At 43.3% G+C, this 18,067-nt stretch overlaps 1 protein-coding gene across 1 annotated transcript; it reads left to right on the top strand.

Moving 5' to 3' along the window:
- The first annotated feature begins 1,460 nt into the window (after positions 1-1,460).
- On the top strand, positions 1,461-12,601 carry DNTTIP2 (deoxynucleotidyltransferase terminal interacting protein 2). Its single transcript, XM_066624355.1, has 7 exons — positions 1,461-1,569; positions 2,356-4,112; positions 5,422-5,557; positions 6,933-7,028; positions 8,383-8,547; positions 10,396-10,505; positions 11,988-12,601. Exons 1-7 carry the CDS (start codon positions 1,495-1,497, stop codon positions 12,079-12,081), a joined length of 2,433 nt encoding a protein of 810 aa, XP_066480452.1. The 5' UTR covers positions 1,461-1,494; the 3' UTR covers positions 12,082-12,601.
- The last annotated feature ends 5,466 nt before the right edge of the window (positions 12,602-18,067 follow it).

Here is an 18,067-nt window from a genome sequence, read left to right as displayed (position 1 = left end):
AATACCACTGTTATGCAGGATCAAAAGAGACCACTGAAACCAACGTAAGTTCAAGGCTTTTATTGTGAGGAATGGAACCTGAACCAAAATGACAACACCCTCGTTCCAAATTCCCTGATTGAGTGAGGACCTGAGGCAGGCACTAGGCAGGCAGGAGGCAGCAGGACTTGTGGCAAAGGCTGGCTGGTTGCTCCCTGGCTCTCAGTGGCTCTCCCAGGGGCTCCTTGCTGCAGCTCTCTCTCCTCAGTTCCTGATTTGGCTTGGTCGCCTTAGCTCTCAGGTTTCAGCTCTGCTCTGCAGCTCCTTCTCTCCCAGCTCGCCTGGTGATCTTTCTTCCTCTGCAGAGCTTGCTCTCCAAGGCTCCTCACAGCAGCTTTTCCCCCTGGTGGTCTATCCACTCCTTGCTTGTGCAGCCCCTTTTATAGGCCTCTGCACACAGCAGCCTCTACCCTCCCTCTGCTGGTACTGCAGCCTCCTCTCCTGCAGCAGTTTTCCCTCTGGTCCTCCTCAGACTGAGCCCAAGTTTTACACATAACACCATTTAAGTGGTGGAAGAAGTTGCTGTGATCTCTCTTGCTCTATTTCACATGGTAATTTATACAGTAAACTAGCAATTAACAACCACAGGGCTGGGGGCCACAGTGGTGTGCCACAAATGGTCTGCAGGTGTACCATGGGAGTTTTGGGGAGGGTCATTTATTCAAACGGCTGTTGGGGGGGTGTGAGCCCCCCACTAACAGCACAGTGTGCCTTGTCAATTGTCAAAAAACAGATGGTGCGCCTTGACCATTTTAGTGCCTAGGCAGTGTGCCTTGAGATAAAAACGTTTGGAAATTGCGCAGTGAATGGGAACAAAACTCTGCACCGGTTGTGAGAGAAGGCAGTGAAGCATCATAGGGTTTTGAGGAATCTCCAGGAACCAAGCAGGGAGATTCTAATAGAAAAAATTATTTTTTCTATTGGGGGGGAGAGGAGAAATCATCAGGAGGAGGCTTCAGGGCTGACAAAAGATTAAGCATGAAGAAGTCAACCTTCACTCCCAACATATTTAGGAACCATTATGTAAGTAGACGGGGAAAGGGAAATGACTGCAGCCTTCAGACAACCCCCCCCTCAGCCAGTGGTGTAGCTAGGGGGGGCAAAGCACTAGGTCTGCTGAGGGCAGGGGCGTAGCTGGAGGGCGGCAAAGCACTAGGGGTTGTGGGGCGCCTCCCCTTCGGAGCCATTTGAGGCGGTGGCAGGGGGAGGAGCTCCTTGCACTCTGTAGGGGACTCCCCACAAGATCTAGCGCTTTGCCCCCCCTCTAGCTCCGCCACCGCCCTGTGCCTATTGTGCGACCACGTGACTTGTGCGGCGCCTCCCAGCCGGTGGGAACCGCAGAGGCGGCGGGACGTTTCCACCCGGAATGTTTCCCACGCGCACCGCCGCGACCGGAAAGCGGGCGAGCGACGGACCAACCTCACTTCCGGCGCCGCCCTCCCCGAGGCCGGCGAGATGGTGGCCACCAGGCGGCCCGCGCGGCGGAGCGAGTCGGAGGCGGAGAGCCACGTGCCCGCTGCCGGGGCTGAGGTGAGGGCGGCAGGAGGGCGCGAACCCGCGGGCTGGGCTTCGACATGCACGAGCCTCCCCCCTGTGTCGCGCGCGGTTTCCCTCCCTCGGGAGCGCGCGCAGCATCACCGCCCTGGCGTTCGATCTGGACACCTGCGGAGGTGCGAGGACGGGGGGGGGGCGCCTGTGTCTGCAGGGTTCGCCCTCGGAGCTGCTCTCTGTGGAGGCCCGTTGGGGGGCGGGAAGTGAAGAGGGAGCACGCGCAGTACTCCGCCCTGTCATGGAAAGTTGCCTGCTGAACTCCCTGCCACAGGATGTGGTGGTGGCAGCTGCTCTGGATGCCTTTCAAAGGGGGCTGGGCGGATTCCTGGAGGAAAAGTCCATCCCTGATGGGCATGTGTAACCACCTGCCTTTAGAAGGAGGCTAGATGCAGGGGATACAAGGCAGCAGGATGCAGGTCTCATGTTGTCTTGTAATTCATCTGTGGAACTCCTTGCCACAGGATATAGTGATGGTATCTGGCTTGGATGCCTTTGAAAGGGGAGTAGACAGATTTCTGGAGGAAAAGCTCATCACAGGTTACAAACCCTGATGTGTAATGTGCAACCTTCTGGTTTTAGAAGTAGGTTACCTCAGAATGTCAGCTGCAAGGGAGGGCACCAGGATGCAGGCCTCTGGTTGTCTTGTGTGCTCCCTGGGGCACCTGGTGGGCCACTGTGAGATACAGGAGGCAGGTCGATGGGCCTTTAGTCTGATCCAGCAGGGCTCTTCTTATGTTCACTGTGACATCTTTTTTGTCCTTGCAGCTGACCTCAGCAAAAGGCAGCTCTTCTGTGAGGACAACCAGGAGCAGAAGAAAAATTAATTCCCACTCAGAAGTCATTCCTGACTCTCAATCTGAGAAAATGAAGGAGTCAGAAACAAAATCAGGTTTTGTATTGGAAACACAGAAAACTTTAATTAGGAGTAAAACTTTAAGTTTAGCAGACTCAGTTGCAGAACTGCAGGCAGATGGAGATATTTCTGAAGCTGAATCAAATTGTTCCTCTGTGTCTGGTCTTCAGACACCTATGTTTATCAGAATAACAAGAAGACGGAAAATTATGATTCCTTGTCAACCAGAGTCTGCAGCTAAAAACAGACAAAGCAAGAAAACTATTCCAAACGAGGGAAGCAAATGTCAAGAAGATGATGAAGTCTCTGAAGCAGAATCATGTTCTTCCACAATTTCAGGAGTGCGGCCCCTTAATACTCCACGGAAGACTAGAAGCCAACAAACCAAGGCTAGTATATTGCCAGTATGTGAAACCCAAGCTGAAGAAGTGTCTGATGCAGCATCATGGTGTTCAAGTGTTTCCACAGAACCATCTGCTCGGGTTAAGCGAATAACAAGGAGCATGGGGGTGAAGTCACAAGGAGCAACAACTTTGCAGTCTGAGAGAAAAAGCGAAGTTGTGGTGGGTGATGAAAAATTGCCTGAGTGTGTAATTAAATCCCTACCAATAGTGATCTCTGATTCAGAACAACCCACAAAATCTGATTTAGAAACAGAAAAGGTCTCTTTCTTCTCTGCTCAAAACAATGAACATCCTAGCCCTTGTAAAATAAAGTGCCATTCTGAATCTGTTATGAGCAGTGATCCAAAACAGATTCTGTCAAGCAGCCCTAAAAACATAGAGAGGGAATATATCCAAAAATCCCCTAAAAAAGAGTGGCCAAAGGATAAAGCTCATGAATCTGTGGATAACACAGTGGTAAAGGTAGGAAAGAGTAAAAGAGCAAGCATATCCATTACAAAACAAATATCAGATGATGTGTATGAAGTAGAGGAGAGTACAGAGAACATGTATGATCAAAGTTTAGAAAAAACCCAAAAAGTAACTGAAAAACCATCCCCTGTGAAGAATACAGACATATTTCCACAAAACCACAGAAGCCTTGAACAATCTGATATGTCTCCAAGACAGACAACCCCTAATAAAAGAAAAAACAATACAGAACCTCCAAAAACAGGTACCAGAAGGGCTACACAGAGCTGTTTCCATCACACAGAAGAGGTAATAGATGTAGACGAGGTCCCTGCAGGTAGCCCACAAAACGATAGCATCCCGATACAAACTATTGACAGCAGTGATGATGACTGTAGGATTTCTATTGCAAGCGAGGACAGTGATGGGAGCCAAGAGGAACCAGTTGCTGAAACCTCTTCACATGCAACAAAGAAAGTAGGGAATGAAAAATGTTTAATTGCTTCACTTTTTATCAGTGATGACAGCGATGAGTCTGAAAGCAGCGATTTAGGAGAAATTAATGATGTGGAAGTGATCACTAGTTCTCCGGGTACAAGTAATAAAAATGCATTGGCCTTGGACAAATCACACCAGGAAGAATTGTTTGTAATTGACAAAACCCCTGGTTTGCAGTCCAGCAAAGCATACTATTTAGAGAAGGACTTAGTGGATGAAAAAGAGAGTGAGAAAAGCAAAGAGTCCTCAGAGCTGGAAGACAGTGAGGAGGAGTTTATGGATGAAGATGAAGATTTACTGGTGTCAAATAATAAAATGTAAGTTGTCTTAAGATCACTTAGTTATGGTTTATATGCTCTTGCTGAGAGAGGAGATGTTTCTGGATTAGCCATTGAGTCATTCTTCTTACACATACCAGGGGTTTTTTGGGGGGGAGGTGGAATTGTTATTTTTTGCAAGGCCTGGTAGAATAGATCAAAGGAGGAATATGGATAACCAGTCACTAGTCATAGGGACAAGGAACTGTGCAAGACTCTGAAAACCTATTTTGGGTGTAGGCAACTGAAGGCTCAATCTGAGCTTCTGCTTATGCATAGTACAGGTCCAACCTTGTTATACACGGATTTGACTCAACACGAATGGCCACTGCAAATGAGAAGGAATGTGCTGATCCCTGGAGAAGGGGAAAATGCATCTCTTTAAAATCACAGTTTAAAAAACTGCTTTTCTTACTGTTGTAAAGGAACAGTCATGTAAGCCAGGGGTCTCCAAACCCCGGCCCAGGGGCCAGATGCGGCCCGCAGCAAGCCTCTTTCCGGCCCGTGGCCAACCTCTTGTCCCCTGAAAGCCTGTTGCCCACTTAACTGAACATTACCAGAACTGTGCTCTGATTGTGTCTGGAAGGTGTTCTGAGGGCCAGAGAGATTGAATGAATGAGCCCATTCATTCATGTATTCACTCATCTAAGTTCCATCTCTAATTTATTTAAATTTTATTTTTAATTTTTTTTTCCTGCCCTCCACACCACGCCAGATATTTGATGTGGCCCTCTGGCCAAAAAGTTTGGAGACCCCTTTTGTAAGCGATCATTCCATTCTTCAGCTGAGCAAGGCAAAGGCAAGCGGTCAATTTACCACAATTGTAAAGGGACACACTTTTTAATTTTTTAAAAATTTCTTTTATTTGACACATTTTATGGTATCAGCAGGGAATCCCAGAATCAAACCCCTGTGAACATCAAGACACAATCTTATTAGGAGCACTAGAGGGGCAAGAAACATGGAAGTGGGTCTTTAAATCTATTTTTCCACTTTTTTATCCACTAGAGGTTTTAGAACGGAACCCCAGCAGATAACAAGACATGACCTGTAATTCTAATTCACTTCAGCTGTTTTCTAACAGACCTTTGCCTCAGTCTTGCAGTATGCAGTTGAAATGGATGAGATGAAGGTTAGCACTGTGTAGAAAGAAGTAACAGAATCTTTTGCATCTTCTTTCCTATGGAAAGGTGTGAGTGAGTGAATGAGAGAGAGAGAGAGCAAGCGAGCAATGCTGCTAGCCCTTGACTTTTGCTCAATTACAAATATAGCTTGTATTACCTTTTGTAATTAATACTTTCCCTTCTAGTGTATCGTTTTCAAGCAGCATTGATCCTGGACTAAACGTTAAACAACTTGGTGGCTTATATATTGATTTTGATGCAGGAAAACTGAAGTCTGGTTCACATGGAATTGTGCCACTAAAGGAGAAGAAGAAAGATGAGGTAATGTACCATTCAATTGAAAGCAGAAAAAATGGGAAGTTGCAGATACCAGTATTGTACTGTATGTTATGTATCTACTATAAATATATGAACTATTTAAAAAGCAAAATTATTTCTAAGATCGAAAGCTAAATTTAAGCCAAAATACACTGTATATACATACTATTCCTTCCTAACCAAGATAGTTGATGTACAAAACTCAGAGAGCAACACTGTTGCTGTTGCCTGGTTTTTTTTGTTATTTAACTACATATTCAGAACTGAAAAGTGATTGGTCATTGTGCCGTTAACTGCACCCTTCATGTCCCTTTCTTTAGGCACAATTCCTACTGCTTTTTTGGCATATCAGAATGTGGGTGACCATATAATGAATGAACTTCAGAGTGAAATAAGCAGTAATCTGGCTCATCATTAGGTTGAGTGACTGAAGTTTGCAAATCTACTTAGCTACACACATGTTGGAAGCCATTTGCATTTGTGATGAACTCCTCCAGAAAATTGTTGCACAGCCTTCAGCATTCTGGTGTGTCACAATCATCCTCAGTTGGTTCTTGCTCAGTACTGGTTAAGTCAGTAATTCTTGAAAGTAGAGTCTGCTTTAAGGATGTAACTGGAACCAACCTTGGAAGCTTTAAGAGTGAAACGGATAAATGCAACAGCAGTGCTTCTGATAAGCAAATTTTATATTGGTTGTTGTTACAGCTATACAGATATTCCATTATGACTGAATTGTGATAGAATATTTGCTGATTAAATGTTAATTAAATGTACATCTACAGGTCTGCCCTGTTTATCCCTGTGTTTTGAACACATGGTTTTAATTCACTGTAGGTTCCAAACCCACAGTGGAGAGCCAGACCTGAGCTCCTAGACATTCTTCTCTGATTGTGTCCCAGAGGCTAAGGCCCAGAGACTCCATGCACAACCTCTCCAGGCCTCCAGACACTTTCAGATGCAACAGTTGCATCTGGAGATCATATTGGACTGATCTGCCAATTTGCTTATCTGCAGATTTCAGTATCCGCTATCAGATTCCCCCACAGATCAAGAAGTAGCCATCCAGGTCCCTACCCCCTTACCTTGCTTTTCCCTCAAATGGTTCCTTTAAATTTGAAATAGGAAAACCTCATGTTTTTATTTAAAGGGACTGTGCAAGGAACGGCATAAAGAAGCAAATTGCTGCCTTGTGTATATGTTTTTTTTCCTTACTGGAGGCAGCAGCTACCACTGCCACCACCCTCTTTGGAGATAAGAGAGTGGAAGTGGATGAGGAGGTGGCAAGGGGGAGCAGTGGTGAATTTTTTGTGTTTCAGGTGTGACCTTTGGATCAGGCCTGGTAATAATTATATCAGTCTAATGAGATATATTTTTGCAGCTCTTGCAGAAGAGTATAATAACTCCAGATTTTGAAAAAAAGGAATGTATTCCACCCCTAAAAGAGTCAGCGTACCAATTAAAGAAACAACGCAGGGTAAGTGAAGCATTACTCAACAATACTGATAATGTTCAATGCTGTAAGCATAGGGCTATTTTATAAATTGTCTAGATATATACTTAATCTCTACTTACAGCACTCTTATTAGCTCAGTATGCTTCACATGGTAATTGTGAGGTTAATGGGGGATGATGCTGTATGTGCTCTCCTGAAATTGTTGAAGAAAAATGGGATAAAATATAAGTGAAATACATTGATGGTTGATATTAGATTTTATTTTTAGAAAGTACTCTTCAACCCTTTGAGTTTGTGGAGAAAATGCCTACAATTGGGACAATGATGTGTTCCGTAACTAAAGCCCATGTGGTTGTATATGATTACTACATACCAAATAAATGCATATTTTTGGCAACGATTACCCTCTAAGGTCAGGAAATAGAATGGAATGCTAGAGAATGTGGATAACGCTGTCAGGGATGCTGAAGACAGAGAAGCCTTGTTCAGTTATTTGTCTCCTTATGGAGACTAATACATGAGGGCTTTCTCTAGAGCTTGCCAGTGGTGCATGTGGTCTCACTAACGCTCTCTCACTCATACATATGCAAACTTTCCCGTGAGCAGCATTTGTGTGATGATAAATGCCAAACACAGGGAGAGTTTGAACATCACCCTGAAATATTCCAGGATGGTGTTCATAGGAAGAAACCCTCATGGTGTTCAGCTGTCTTCGCTGCATGCAAATACTAGTGGCATACAGGGTGAGAGACAGGTAAAGCGTAGGAGGGTGAGCCCATGAAGGGGAAGATGTTTGAAGAGATCTGGAAGAATTGTGAAAATGTACCTTGTGTGGAGGTGAAGCATTGGGCTAGGATACATAAAGAATAGTAATTGATTGGGCATGTGATAGTAGTTTGTAAATGTGGGTTACTTCATATTTATTATTAGAAATATAAATGTGTTCAACCCATTTGTAGGACTGCTCTGTGGTATAAATAGTTAACAGTAATACTGTGAATGAGCTTGTTAGGTTTGTTTGTTTGTTAGTTTGGCTCTAAATAGTAAAAATTGAAATTTTGATAAAAGCTGGATTCAGAGTCTCATTTCTTTCCAGGCTACAGATTTTGTTTCACTGCCCTTTGCTAAAGAAGGCGTGCATGAAGTTAACAGAATTTCCAAAGAACTGTATGAGAAAATCAGAAGCTTTTTCTTGTGTCTGTAGTCTCTGCAATCTGATTTTTGCCTTGTTTTGACTTTCAGAATAACATCACATCAAGGCCTTGCAAAGCAACCACTCCTGAAACAAAATATATTGGTTTATACAATTAATTGGTAAAGTATTTTGATATCTATTTAAATGTAATTGAAATGTTCCTGGATGTTTCCAACACAGGTAGAACGAGAGAAAACAACAGGAGATGGCTGGTTTGGTATGAAAGCCCCAGAAATGACTGAAGAATTGAAAAATGACCTGCAGGCTCTGAAGATGCGGGCAGCTATGGATCCGAAAAGATTTTATAAAAAGAATGATAGAAAAGGTCTTCCCAAATATTTCCAGGTAAGAAAGCAAGAAGGTAAAAAAGAAGATATTTAATTACACAGGCCAAAACACATTTTGCTTCCTTAAACATTACACCAATTTCTGGGTACATTTGGGGTGCCGATTCCAAAAATAGATCTATGAGGAAGCTGATGAACCATTCACTAATGAGGCTATACTATATCTTCAAAACTAGACATGATAGGGCAAAACTGACGCCGTGTTTGGAATCGGCACCCCAAATTCCTATCAACCCACCATAAAGTTTGGTAAAAACTTTTCTGACCCTCAGTTTTGTAGGTCGGTGTTATTTACAACTACATCCCATTTGTCCAGCAATGCTTCTACTTACTGAGTTGAAGTAAAACTGTTTACTTCAACTCAGTAAGTTTACCCCTAAGGGGTAAAACTGTTTACCCCTAAGGCTTGATTCCTATGTTCATTTACTGCATTGGGGGGGGGAGATCAATGTATACCGGGGTGCTCACACGTTTTTGGCTTGAGAGCTACTTTGAAACCCAGCAAGGCCCGGAGATCTACCAGGGGGGAAGGAAGCATCTGACAGACACCCCCTTTGATGTATGGAGCCTCTGCTGGACCAGGTCAGAGGAGGCCCACCAAGTCCAGCTTCCTGTGCCCCACAGTAGCCCACCAGATGCTTCAGGAAGCACACGGGAGGCCTCTCCTCTATCCCCACCCCACATACTGGGGGCAGCCACAGGTTCCCCCAAGAGGCACATGCCCAGCCTTGCTGCACTACGGGGGGGAGGAGCTCCCCACTCCCCACCCCCCAAACTCTTTGTGACTGCGCCCCGAGACCAGCAGGGTGAGGGAGGCGTTGCACGTCCTCCTCGGAAGGGGCGGGGGGCTTCCCCATTTCCATGGAGAGGGGCTGCATGTGCAGGCGGCAGACAGGGGAGACACTGCTCCCACCAGCCCTCCTCCTGCTGCGGCGGGGGGGCCAGGGGAGTCGTCTCACCTGTCAGCCCCGACCGAGAGCGGTAGCGGCCGCAGCACTTACCTCTGGGCTCCTACAGGGGCGGCTGGGCTGGGCATGGCTGGGCTGGGCCGGGCCGGACCTGACTGGAAGGGAAGGGGAGGGTCACTCAGGGCCTCCCGCGGCAACCGCCATCAGAGCAACTCCATCTCGAACTCCTGCCCCTCCCCCTTCCGCTGCGGAGCCCCAGGAAGCGCCTCAGTCCAGTGCAGCCCAGCTCCCCCTCCCGCTGCCGCCCACTTTAGCTCCTGCTCTTCCGGCATGCAGTGCCACGAAACTGATGAAACTGAATAGAGTCTAGTCAGTTTTGTCAGTTTTGTTGCTGCATGCCTGAAGAACAGCTAAAGTGTCAGTTTCAGTGTCAGTTTAGTGTCAGCTAAATATGTCATTTTCGTCTAGTTACTAGACAAAACTGACATATTAACAGTTTGGAGAGACAGGGCTCCGCGATCTACTCATTTTGCCTCGCGATCTACTGGTAGATCGCAATCTACTTAATGAGCACCCCTGATGTATACCTTTCTCCTGTACTGTGCCAGTGGCTACAGTCCAGAGGACAGTTAAGCATCTTGGAAGCTTCACCTGTTTCACTGAGTTCAGTGTAACATTGTTTGAACTTGTTTCATAAGCATGTTTAATGGTATGCCAGACAAATAAACCAACTTTACAATGCAGTTTTGTTTTTTTAATATTAAAATATTGTAAAAGTCCTTCTGTGTTTCATGCTTTTTGGAATCATGTTTGACATCATGGTATATTGTAGGCTTCACTTGTTGTTGTTCATCCTGTACAGTAGCCTATCCTTTTTATAGCAATGATCTTTCAAATAATTGCAGCCATAAGACTTATCTTGAATTTTCTTTTCTCAGGTTGGAACTATTGTGGATTCTCCAGTAGACTTCTACCATGCTCGAATTCCCAAGAAAGAAAGGAAGAAAAACATAGTTGAAGAACTGCTAGCAGATTCTGAGTTTAGAAGGTATTTACAGTTAATTTTACAGGAAAATTTTGTACAGGTAATATGGTAGCACAAAAGAATATGGCAAAATGTTACCAAGAAACATGTTCACTAATACAGGAAAAGGAGGCAATTCTGAAAAATCAGAGGTCTAGTAAAAATTATATTTCATGATTTGATTTGAATGTAGCAGGAGTTAGCAGTTTATAGCATTCCCATTAGGTATAGCCCAATTTCTCTAGTTCTGTGGTGTAAGTAAAGGAGACAGTATTGAGATTTCTTGGGGGGGGGGCCTAGTTGGGGGCTGCATGGTGGTGCCTTTGATTTTACTTGCTCAGTGTTGCTTTGGATTATTTGTCTTTTGTTTACTATTTATTTTAAAAGTGCTAAGAAATGTATTTGAATTGTGATAGATAAATATAGTAAAAATTAGCAATTTTAACAAGTGGCACCTATATCATAGATGTCATTAATGCTCCCTACATTAACACAAAACCAGCATCTCACTTAGAAAAGGTGTTTAAACCTTACTCTTTAAATATGTGTGGTATTATGGGGTATATGGCATAAAGCATGTAGTTTTGGAATTGTTAGTTGAAAAATCTTGTCATTTTAAGGAATAGATTTTCATCTCAAGTTGACTTTTTAAAGTAGACAGTAGCTCTAGGAATGGGGAGTTGCTCAAGAAGTGGAACTGACTTTCTGAGGAGCTTTCCATTCCTAGAGTGGCTAGAAATGAAAATTTCTCAGTTTCTAGAGCATCCTTCAAGTGCAAAATGGAGAGCGGCAGCTCTAGCACCAACCCTGGAAGATAGACAAACCTGTTCCTAGCACTTTCTGTACCTTAACTACCTTACAGAGCTCCTTTGGCACTGCCAACAGATCTGCCAACAGATCTCTGGGACCTCAGAAATTGTCATTTCTGAAGTCTGTTGATTTGAAGTTCATTAAATTGAGGGTTCAATAACAATGACCTTGCTGGATTAGATCAAGGATCTACCTTACTCTAGCAGCCTGTGTCAAAGAGTGGGCAGCTGTAGGCCTTCAGGAGGCTCACAATAAGGGCATGAAAGCCACAGGTCTCTTTTTATTATTGTCTCCTGCTTCTGGTACTCCAGGATACTCTACCACCAGTTTGTACAGTTTGATTTAGCTAATGGTCATTGATTCTATTTAATAGCTGTATGTTCAATCTATATGTTACTGACTGTTAGGCACCAGGCAAAGACATTTGTATTCTTCTACAGCTTTTCCACTGAATTGTTTTTATTGTTGTTTAAATTTGCTGTTGCTTTTATTCTATAACTCATTTTTATTTTATCACTTTACTGTATATTGGTTTGCATATTTTTAATAGAAAAACAATTATAAATTTTTGAAAGAAATAATATAAAAATCATAATAAGGCTTAATTTGTAAAAAGTTATTATTTTGAACATGCAATTTTTTCTGGATTCTGCTTCTACTGTACTTATATCTTATGAAATTATTTTTTCCTTATAGATATAATAAAAGGAAGTACCAAGACATTATGGCTGAAAAGGCAGCCCTTGCAGCAGGCAAGAAAAATCTGAAGAAGAAGAAATTTCGCAAATAAAATTTTCTAATGGATAACATTGAACTCTTTTTAGTAGTGAAATTGTGTGTGTTGAATTGTGCAAATGATGGGCTATGATTTGTTGCATCAGGACAAGGCAGGCCTTGGTTTTCCAGCAGTATTTTGGAAATTAAAGTTTTGCACACAAAGTACTGAGTATGCAATTAAAAATGAAATGTAAGCTTCAGAGGAGAAAAGTGATGCTGTATGGAATCAGAGTTCTGAACATGTATGAATTATCTGGAATTTAAATGGTTATTTTAAAAAATGTAATTTAAAGATCTTATAAATTGGAACCTTTAGAAATACATTGTACCTTTGTATACTTACCCATTGAAAAGGACAAGGAGTTCACAAAGCTGATGAGCATAATGTACACAATTCATAAGTGACTTTTAGAAACTTAATTTTGCTATGGAAATCCTGAGAAACCACAGATATGGGTATGTATGTTCTGGATAAATATTAATTTAAAATGTAGTGAAGGAAAATAAATCCTGCACACCTGAATGTAAATGTATTTCTAGATGCTTGAGATGTCCTCTTTTAAGATTACACTGCATATTTTTAAAATGGCTGCAGAAACATATATAACATAGCTGTTCAACAGTTTGAAAACTGTTATAAGATACAATTCCTGCCCAAAGGGCCCAAATTCCATCTTTCCTAAATTGCATCTTTTCAGTAGATTGTTCTAAGATTTTTATTTCATATGTTTTTGGAAATGTCTTGACAGTAGATTCATACCAACTCATTTTGGTACAAAAAAATTGCTCAGTGTTACTTATACTAATTATCATTGCAAAATATACTAGAACTAGACAACATACTGAGTTTCCCTGGATATTTAGAATGTCTGCATTAGGACAATGATTTAAGAACATTCACAAATCACCAGGACCAAATGCATTGCAGCTTGCTCTATCACACTGATCCCTTCTCCCAGTCTTCCATGCTGAGCTGAATTTTCAAGCAGGTAGAAGAAGTTTCTGCAAAGCTCAGCAGGATGTGCGACTGCTACCACCCATCAACTCAGGCTTCTGGCATAAAAGCAAGTAACGTGGTGGTGGAGAGGTGACAGCGTATGAACTAGAATTACACAATAAGAATGGGTGTGTAAATGGTGGCCTCCATCAGTAGGGGAAGTCTGTTGATTGTTTTAAAGGTTTGCAAGTTGCTCTCTCCTACTGTTACTAGACCCCTTGTGTGATTTTTTTTCTGGTCTTTTTGTTTCTACCTACGTGTCATAATTGTTGCAGCTGTATGTTCAAGCAAACTTATTTAGAAGTAGTTTGGAAGATGAGGCACAAGAACTGTTCAGATGGAAATCAGTGTGGGGAGGAGATGGTATGAGTACAAGAGTGACATTCCTCTGTCAAACGCTCCTGAAGCTTATCTGAAAATGGTTAGCTGAACAGCAGGGAGTTTAAAGAGTAGTTTAGAGGCTGGGAGACATGAATTCTGAAAAGGAAATGTAGGACAAACTAAATGCACCTGTCAATCATAGCCTAAATTGAACAAGCATTCTCTGAAAATGTGTATATACAAGTTAAGCTGCTTAAACATTGTTCTGAAAACACTGACATTAAAGCAGTTTCTGTTCTTTATCCATTCCTCTCATTTTATTGAAATGAGTAAATAGGAGTGGCAAAAATGTAATGAAAAGATAATAAATTGAAATCTCAAATCTTTGTGAGACTTTTTAAAGATGTTGCACTATAGTGAAATGTGACTTTACATAAAAGTACCAGAGGAATCTCCTTTGTTAGCACAAATTCTCTATTTTTTATACTTTACATGCCTCTGTAAAAATTAAAATAAATTCTTAAGAGCATTGTTAATTTTTAAAAGGCAGTTCACTTCATTCCAAGAATGGTTAGTGATGGAAATGTAATTAATGAAGCTGACTTTCAGTTTATATGACTTTTCAGCTTTAACAGGAATAGTTCAAGAAAAGAACCATAAAGAATCAAAAAAGAAGGAAAACTTGAAGTGCTGTTCTGTAGGTGGCAAGCTCAGCACAGCAAACAGAAAAAAAACTCAAGCTGTGTGTAGTAGAGTGGAACAGCCAGGATGCATTTCCTGGGGCTTGTTTTGAGAAAATTCTGTTTTGTTCTAGTGAATCAAAATCTAAGGCTGTAATTCTGTACTCAGTTATGCATATGTCTAGCTCAGGGGTGTCCAAACTTTTTGGCAAGAGGGCCACGTCATCTCTCTGACACTGTGTTGGGGGCCGAATTAATTTACATTTCAAATTAGAATAAATTTACATGAATTAATATATTAGAGATGGAACTTGTATAAATGAATGAAGGTCTTGCAATAGCTCAGGGCCTATAAAAGTCCTTGCACAAAGCAAGGCTGGCCTTTCCTTCACTGCCATTGCCATTGCTGCATCACAGACATGAAACAGCAAGTACTGGAGGGAGCCCTCATCCCACAGGTCATGCAAGAGGTCAAACGGTCATCTTCACACTGAGAGCAGTTGCTTCAGGCCAGCATGGGCTCCAGCAAGTCTCCGGAGGGCCAGATGGTCATTGGAGACTGAGGACTCCCCGCGGGCCGGATTGTGAGTCCCCGAGGGCCACAAGTGGCCCCCGGGCCGGGGTTTGGGCACCCCTGGTCTAGCTCACTGGTTAAAGATCACTACCTGCTAGATGACTGGTTTCTAACCTGTGCTCCAGGACCACAGGTGGTCTGTGAGATCCTGGCATGTGGTCCGCGAAGTTTCAGGAAAAAAATTGCCTTTGATCAGTTCTAGTGTGTTCCCCTATGGCCCAACAGAGAGGACAGAGAATGAACTGCCTGCAGCCAGCAACAAAATCAGCAACCCACAAATCTTCACTATGAATAGTTTATCTAATCTCTAATTATTACAGACTTAATTGTATTTTTTGTGTGAAGGAGTGGGGGTTACATGTAGGGCCCATGAGAGAGGGCACAGGGAGTAATTTGTTCCTGGACCCAGGGTCAAAAAGGGTGCACAGAAGCCAATGGGGGGGGGCCCCCAGAAATGTCCTGTGATCTTATATTTTTCAATGGACTGCCCATATAGGATGCTGTATGCATGGTGACTGCAGCTGCCGCAAGCCATATGTACTGGCAATACAAGCAATGCATACATGACACTCCTGAACATTGTCAAATCTGGGAGGAATTTGGCCTGCTACAGTACCTCGTTGGTACTACAGCGGCTGCAGAAATACATTTTGGTACACATAGGACACTTTCCATTCTAATGTAAGCTTAATTATAATTGATTTTCTGAAATGATTTTTTTATATTTAAAAAAATTTAGAGACTCGGGAGTGCATTTTGTTTTCTGTATTACTGTATCTAGATGCTGACACTGTGGGTAGGTAGACGTGGGCTCCATGTTGGGAAGCGCAGTAGACCAGGACTGCAAAGACTTCTTGCTGTTGCACCCTTCTCTTGCTCTGTTTTGCTCCCTCCCCACCCCTCTTCTGCCCACTCCCCTCCCAAACTCTTTCACCCCCTCCCCCTTTGGGAAGGGGCTCAACAGAAACATTGTGCCCCCAGATAAAATTCCACTTGGAGGCCCTGGTTGCCTGTGGGCCATGGCAATTCAATTTTTGCCTCAGTCGTACACCTACTCCCAAAGGTTGGGAACCACTGTGCTAGATGCTACTGTTAATTACATGACAAATTTAAAATTTTCCTGTTAATGTTTTCTTTGAGACTGGTCTTACATATGCAACAGGAAGAGATGAAAATGATACAAAATTAGGCTGTACCGGTCAGCACATATTACTTAGAACATTCCTTATGTAAAAACTCCCTGTGAACAGAAGACTAGCACATCAGGAAGAAAGGTTCTAGCTCAGTTCTACTAGTTTTCTCCTTACAGGGAGCTTAAAATTTTCCAATGTCATCAGGTTTATGTGTTAAGAAAGGTTGTTAAGGAAAGCACATGGAAACATGTATGATCCCATCTCCTCTCAAACTGAAGTGACATGGTCAATCTTTTAACATAAGCCCTTCCTAACCAATTTTCCAGCACTGATGCAGGTGTTCCAAAAGGGCATGCACTGCATTCTGTAGTGAGGGAGTAGTCATAGAGACGTCATAGTTAGCAGACTTTTGCATTGAGGCTGCATCGGTGCTGGAAAATTGGTTAGGATTGGGCTGTAAAGGTGCTGGTGTGAAAGCTCTGGTAGGCATTTTATAGAATCTCTAGGTAAGAACATAAGAACAGCCCCACTGGATCAGGCCATAGGCCCATCTAGTCCAGCTTCCTGTATCTCACAGCAGCCCACCAAATGCCCCAGGGAGCACACCAGATAACAAAAGACCTCATCCTGGTGCCCTCCCTTGCATCTGGCATTCTGACATAACCCATTTCTAAAATCAGGAGGTTGCGCATACACATCATGGCTTGTACCCCGTAATGGATTTTTCCTCCAGAAACTTGTCCAATCCCCTTTTAAAGGCGTCTAGGCTAGACGCCAGCACCACATCCTGTGGCAAGGAGTTCCACAGACCAACCACACGCTGAGTAAAGAAATGTTTTCTTTTGTCTGTCCTAACCCGCCCGACACTCAATTTTAGTGGATGTCCCCTGGTTCTGGTATTATGTGAGAGTGTAAAGAGCATCTCCCTATCCACTCTGTCCATCCCCTGCATAATTTTGTATGTCTCAATCATGTCCCCCCTCAGGCGTCTCTTTTCTAGGCTGAAGAGGCCCAAATGCTGTAGCCTTTCCTCATAAGGAAATGCCCCAGCTCCGTAATCATCTTAGTTGCTCTCTCTTGCACCTTTTCCATTTCCACTATGTCTTTTTTGAGATGTGGCGACCAGAACTTGACACAATACTCCAGGTGTGGCCTTACCATAGATTTGTACAACGGCATTATAATATTAGCTGTTTTGTTCTCAATACCCTTCCTAACAATCCCAAGCATAGAATTGGCCTTCTTCACTGCCGCCGCACATTGGGTCGACACTTTCATTGAGCTGTCCACCACCATCCCAAGATCTCTCTCCTGATCTGTCACAGACAGCTCAGAACCCATCAGCCTATATCTAAAGTTTTGATTTTTTGCCCCAATGTGCATGACTTTACACTTACTAACATTGAAGCGCATCTGCCATTTTGCCGCCCATTTTGCCAGTCTGGAGATATCTTTCTGGAGCTCTTCACAATCACTTCTGGTCTTCACCACTCGGAAAAGTTTGGTGTCGTCTGCAAACTTAGCCTCCTCACTGCTCAACCCTGTCTCCAGGTCATTTATGAAGAGGTTGAAAAGCACCGGTCCCAGGACAGATCCCTGGGGCACACCGCTTTTCACCTCTCTCCATTGTGAAAGTTGCCCATTGACACCCACTCTCTGCTTCCTGGCCTCCAACCAGTTCTCAATCCATGAGAGGACCTTCCTCTAATTCCCTGACTGTGGAGTTTTTTCAATAGCCTTTGGTGAGGGACCGTGTCAAACGCCTTCTGAAAGTCCAGATAGATAATGTCCACGGGTTCTCCCACATCCACATGCCTGTTGACCTTTTCAAAGAATTCTATAAGGTTTGTGAGGCAAGACGTACCCTTACAGAAGCCATGCTGACTCTCCCTCAGCAAGGCCTGTTCGTCTATGTGTTTTGAGATCCTATCTTTGATGAGGCATTCCACCATCTTGCCCGGTATGGATGTTAGGCTGACCGGCCTATAGTTTCCCGGGTCCCCCCTCTTTCCCTTTTTAAAGATAGGCGTGACATTTGCTATCCTCCAATCTTCTGGCACCGTGGCCGTTTTGAGGGACAAGTTGCATACCTTAGTCAAGAGATCTGCAACTTCATTCTTCAATTCCTTAATAACTCTTGGGTGGATGCCATCAGGGCCCGGTGACTTATGGATCTTTATCAATGAGGTCTGAAACATCTTCTCTTTTAACCTCTATCTGACTTAACTCCTCGGTTAGGAGGGGCCGTTCGGGCAGCGGTATCTGCCCGAGGTCTTCTGCCGTGAAGACAGATG

Source organism: Tiliqua scincoides, chromosome 4 (assembly GCF_035046505.1).
Source record: "Tiliqua scincoides isolate rTilSci1 chromosome 4, rTilSci1.hap2, whole genome shotgun sequence".
Classification (NCBI taxonomy): Eukaryota; Metazoa; Chordata; class Lepidosauria; order Squamata; family Scincidae; genus Tiliqua; species Tiliqua scincoides.
Note: the sequence above shows the minus strand (reverse complement) of the source record. Positions and strands in the feature narration are given on the sequence as shown.

What these genes read in the sequence shown, in the direction of transcription:
- DNTTIP2 (XM_066624355.1), top strand. Translation starts at nt 1,495, where the DNA reads ATGGTGGCCACCAGGCGGCCCGCGCGGCGGAGCGAGTCGGAGGCGGAG. An exon ending in CTGGTGTCAAATAATAAAAT is followed by an intron (nt 4,113 to 5,421) that starts GTAAGTTGTCTT and finishes TTTCCCTTCTAG; the next exon opens with TGTATCGTTTTCAAGCAGCA. An exon ending in AGGAGAAGAAGAAAGATGAG is followed by an intron (nt 5,558 to 6,932) that starts GTAATGTACCAT and finishes ATATTTTTGCAG; the next exon opens with CTCTTGCAGAAGAGTATAAT.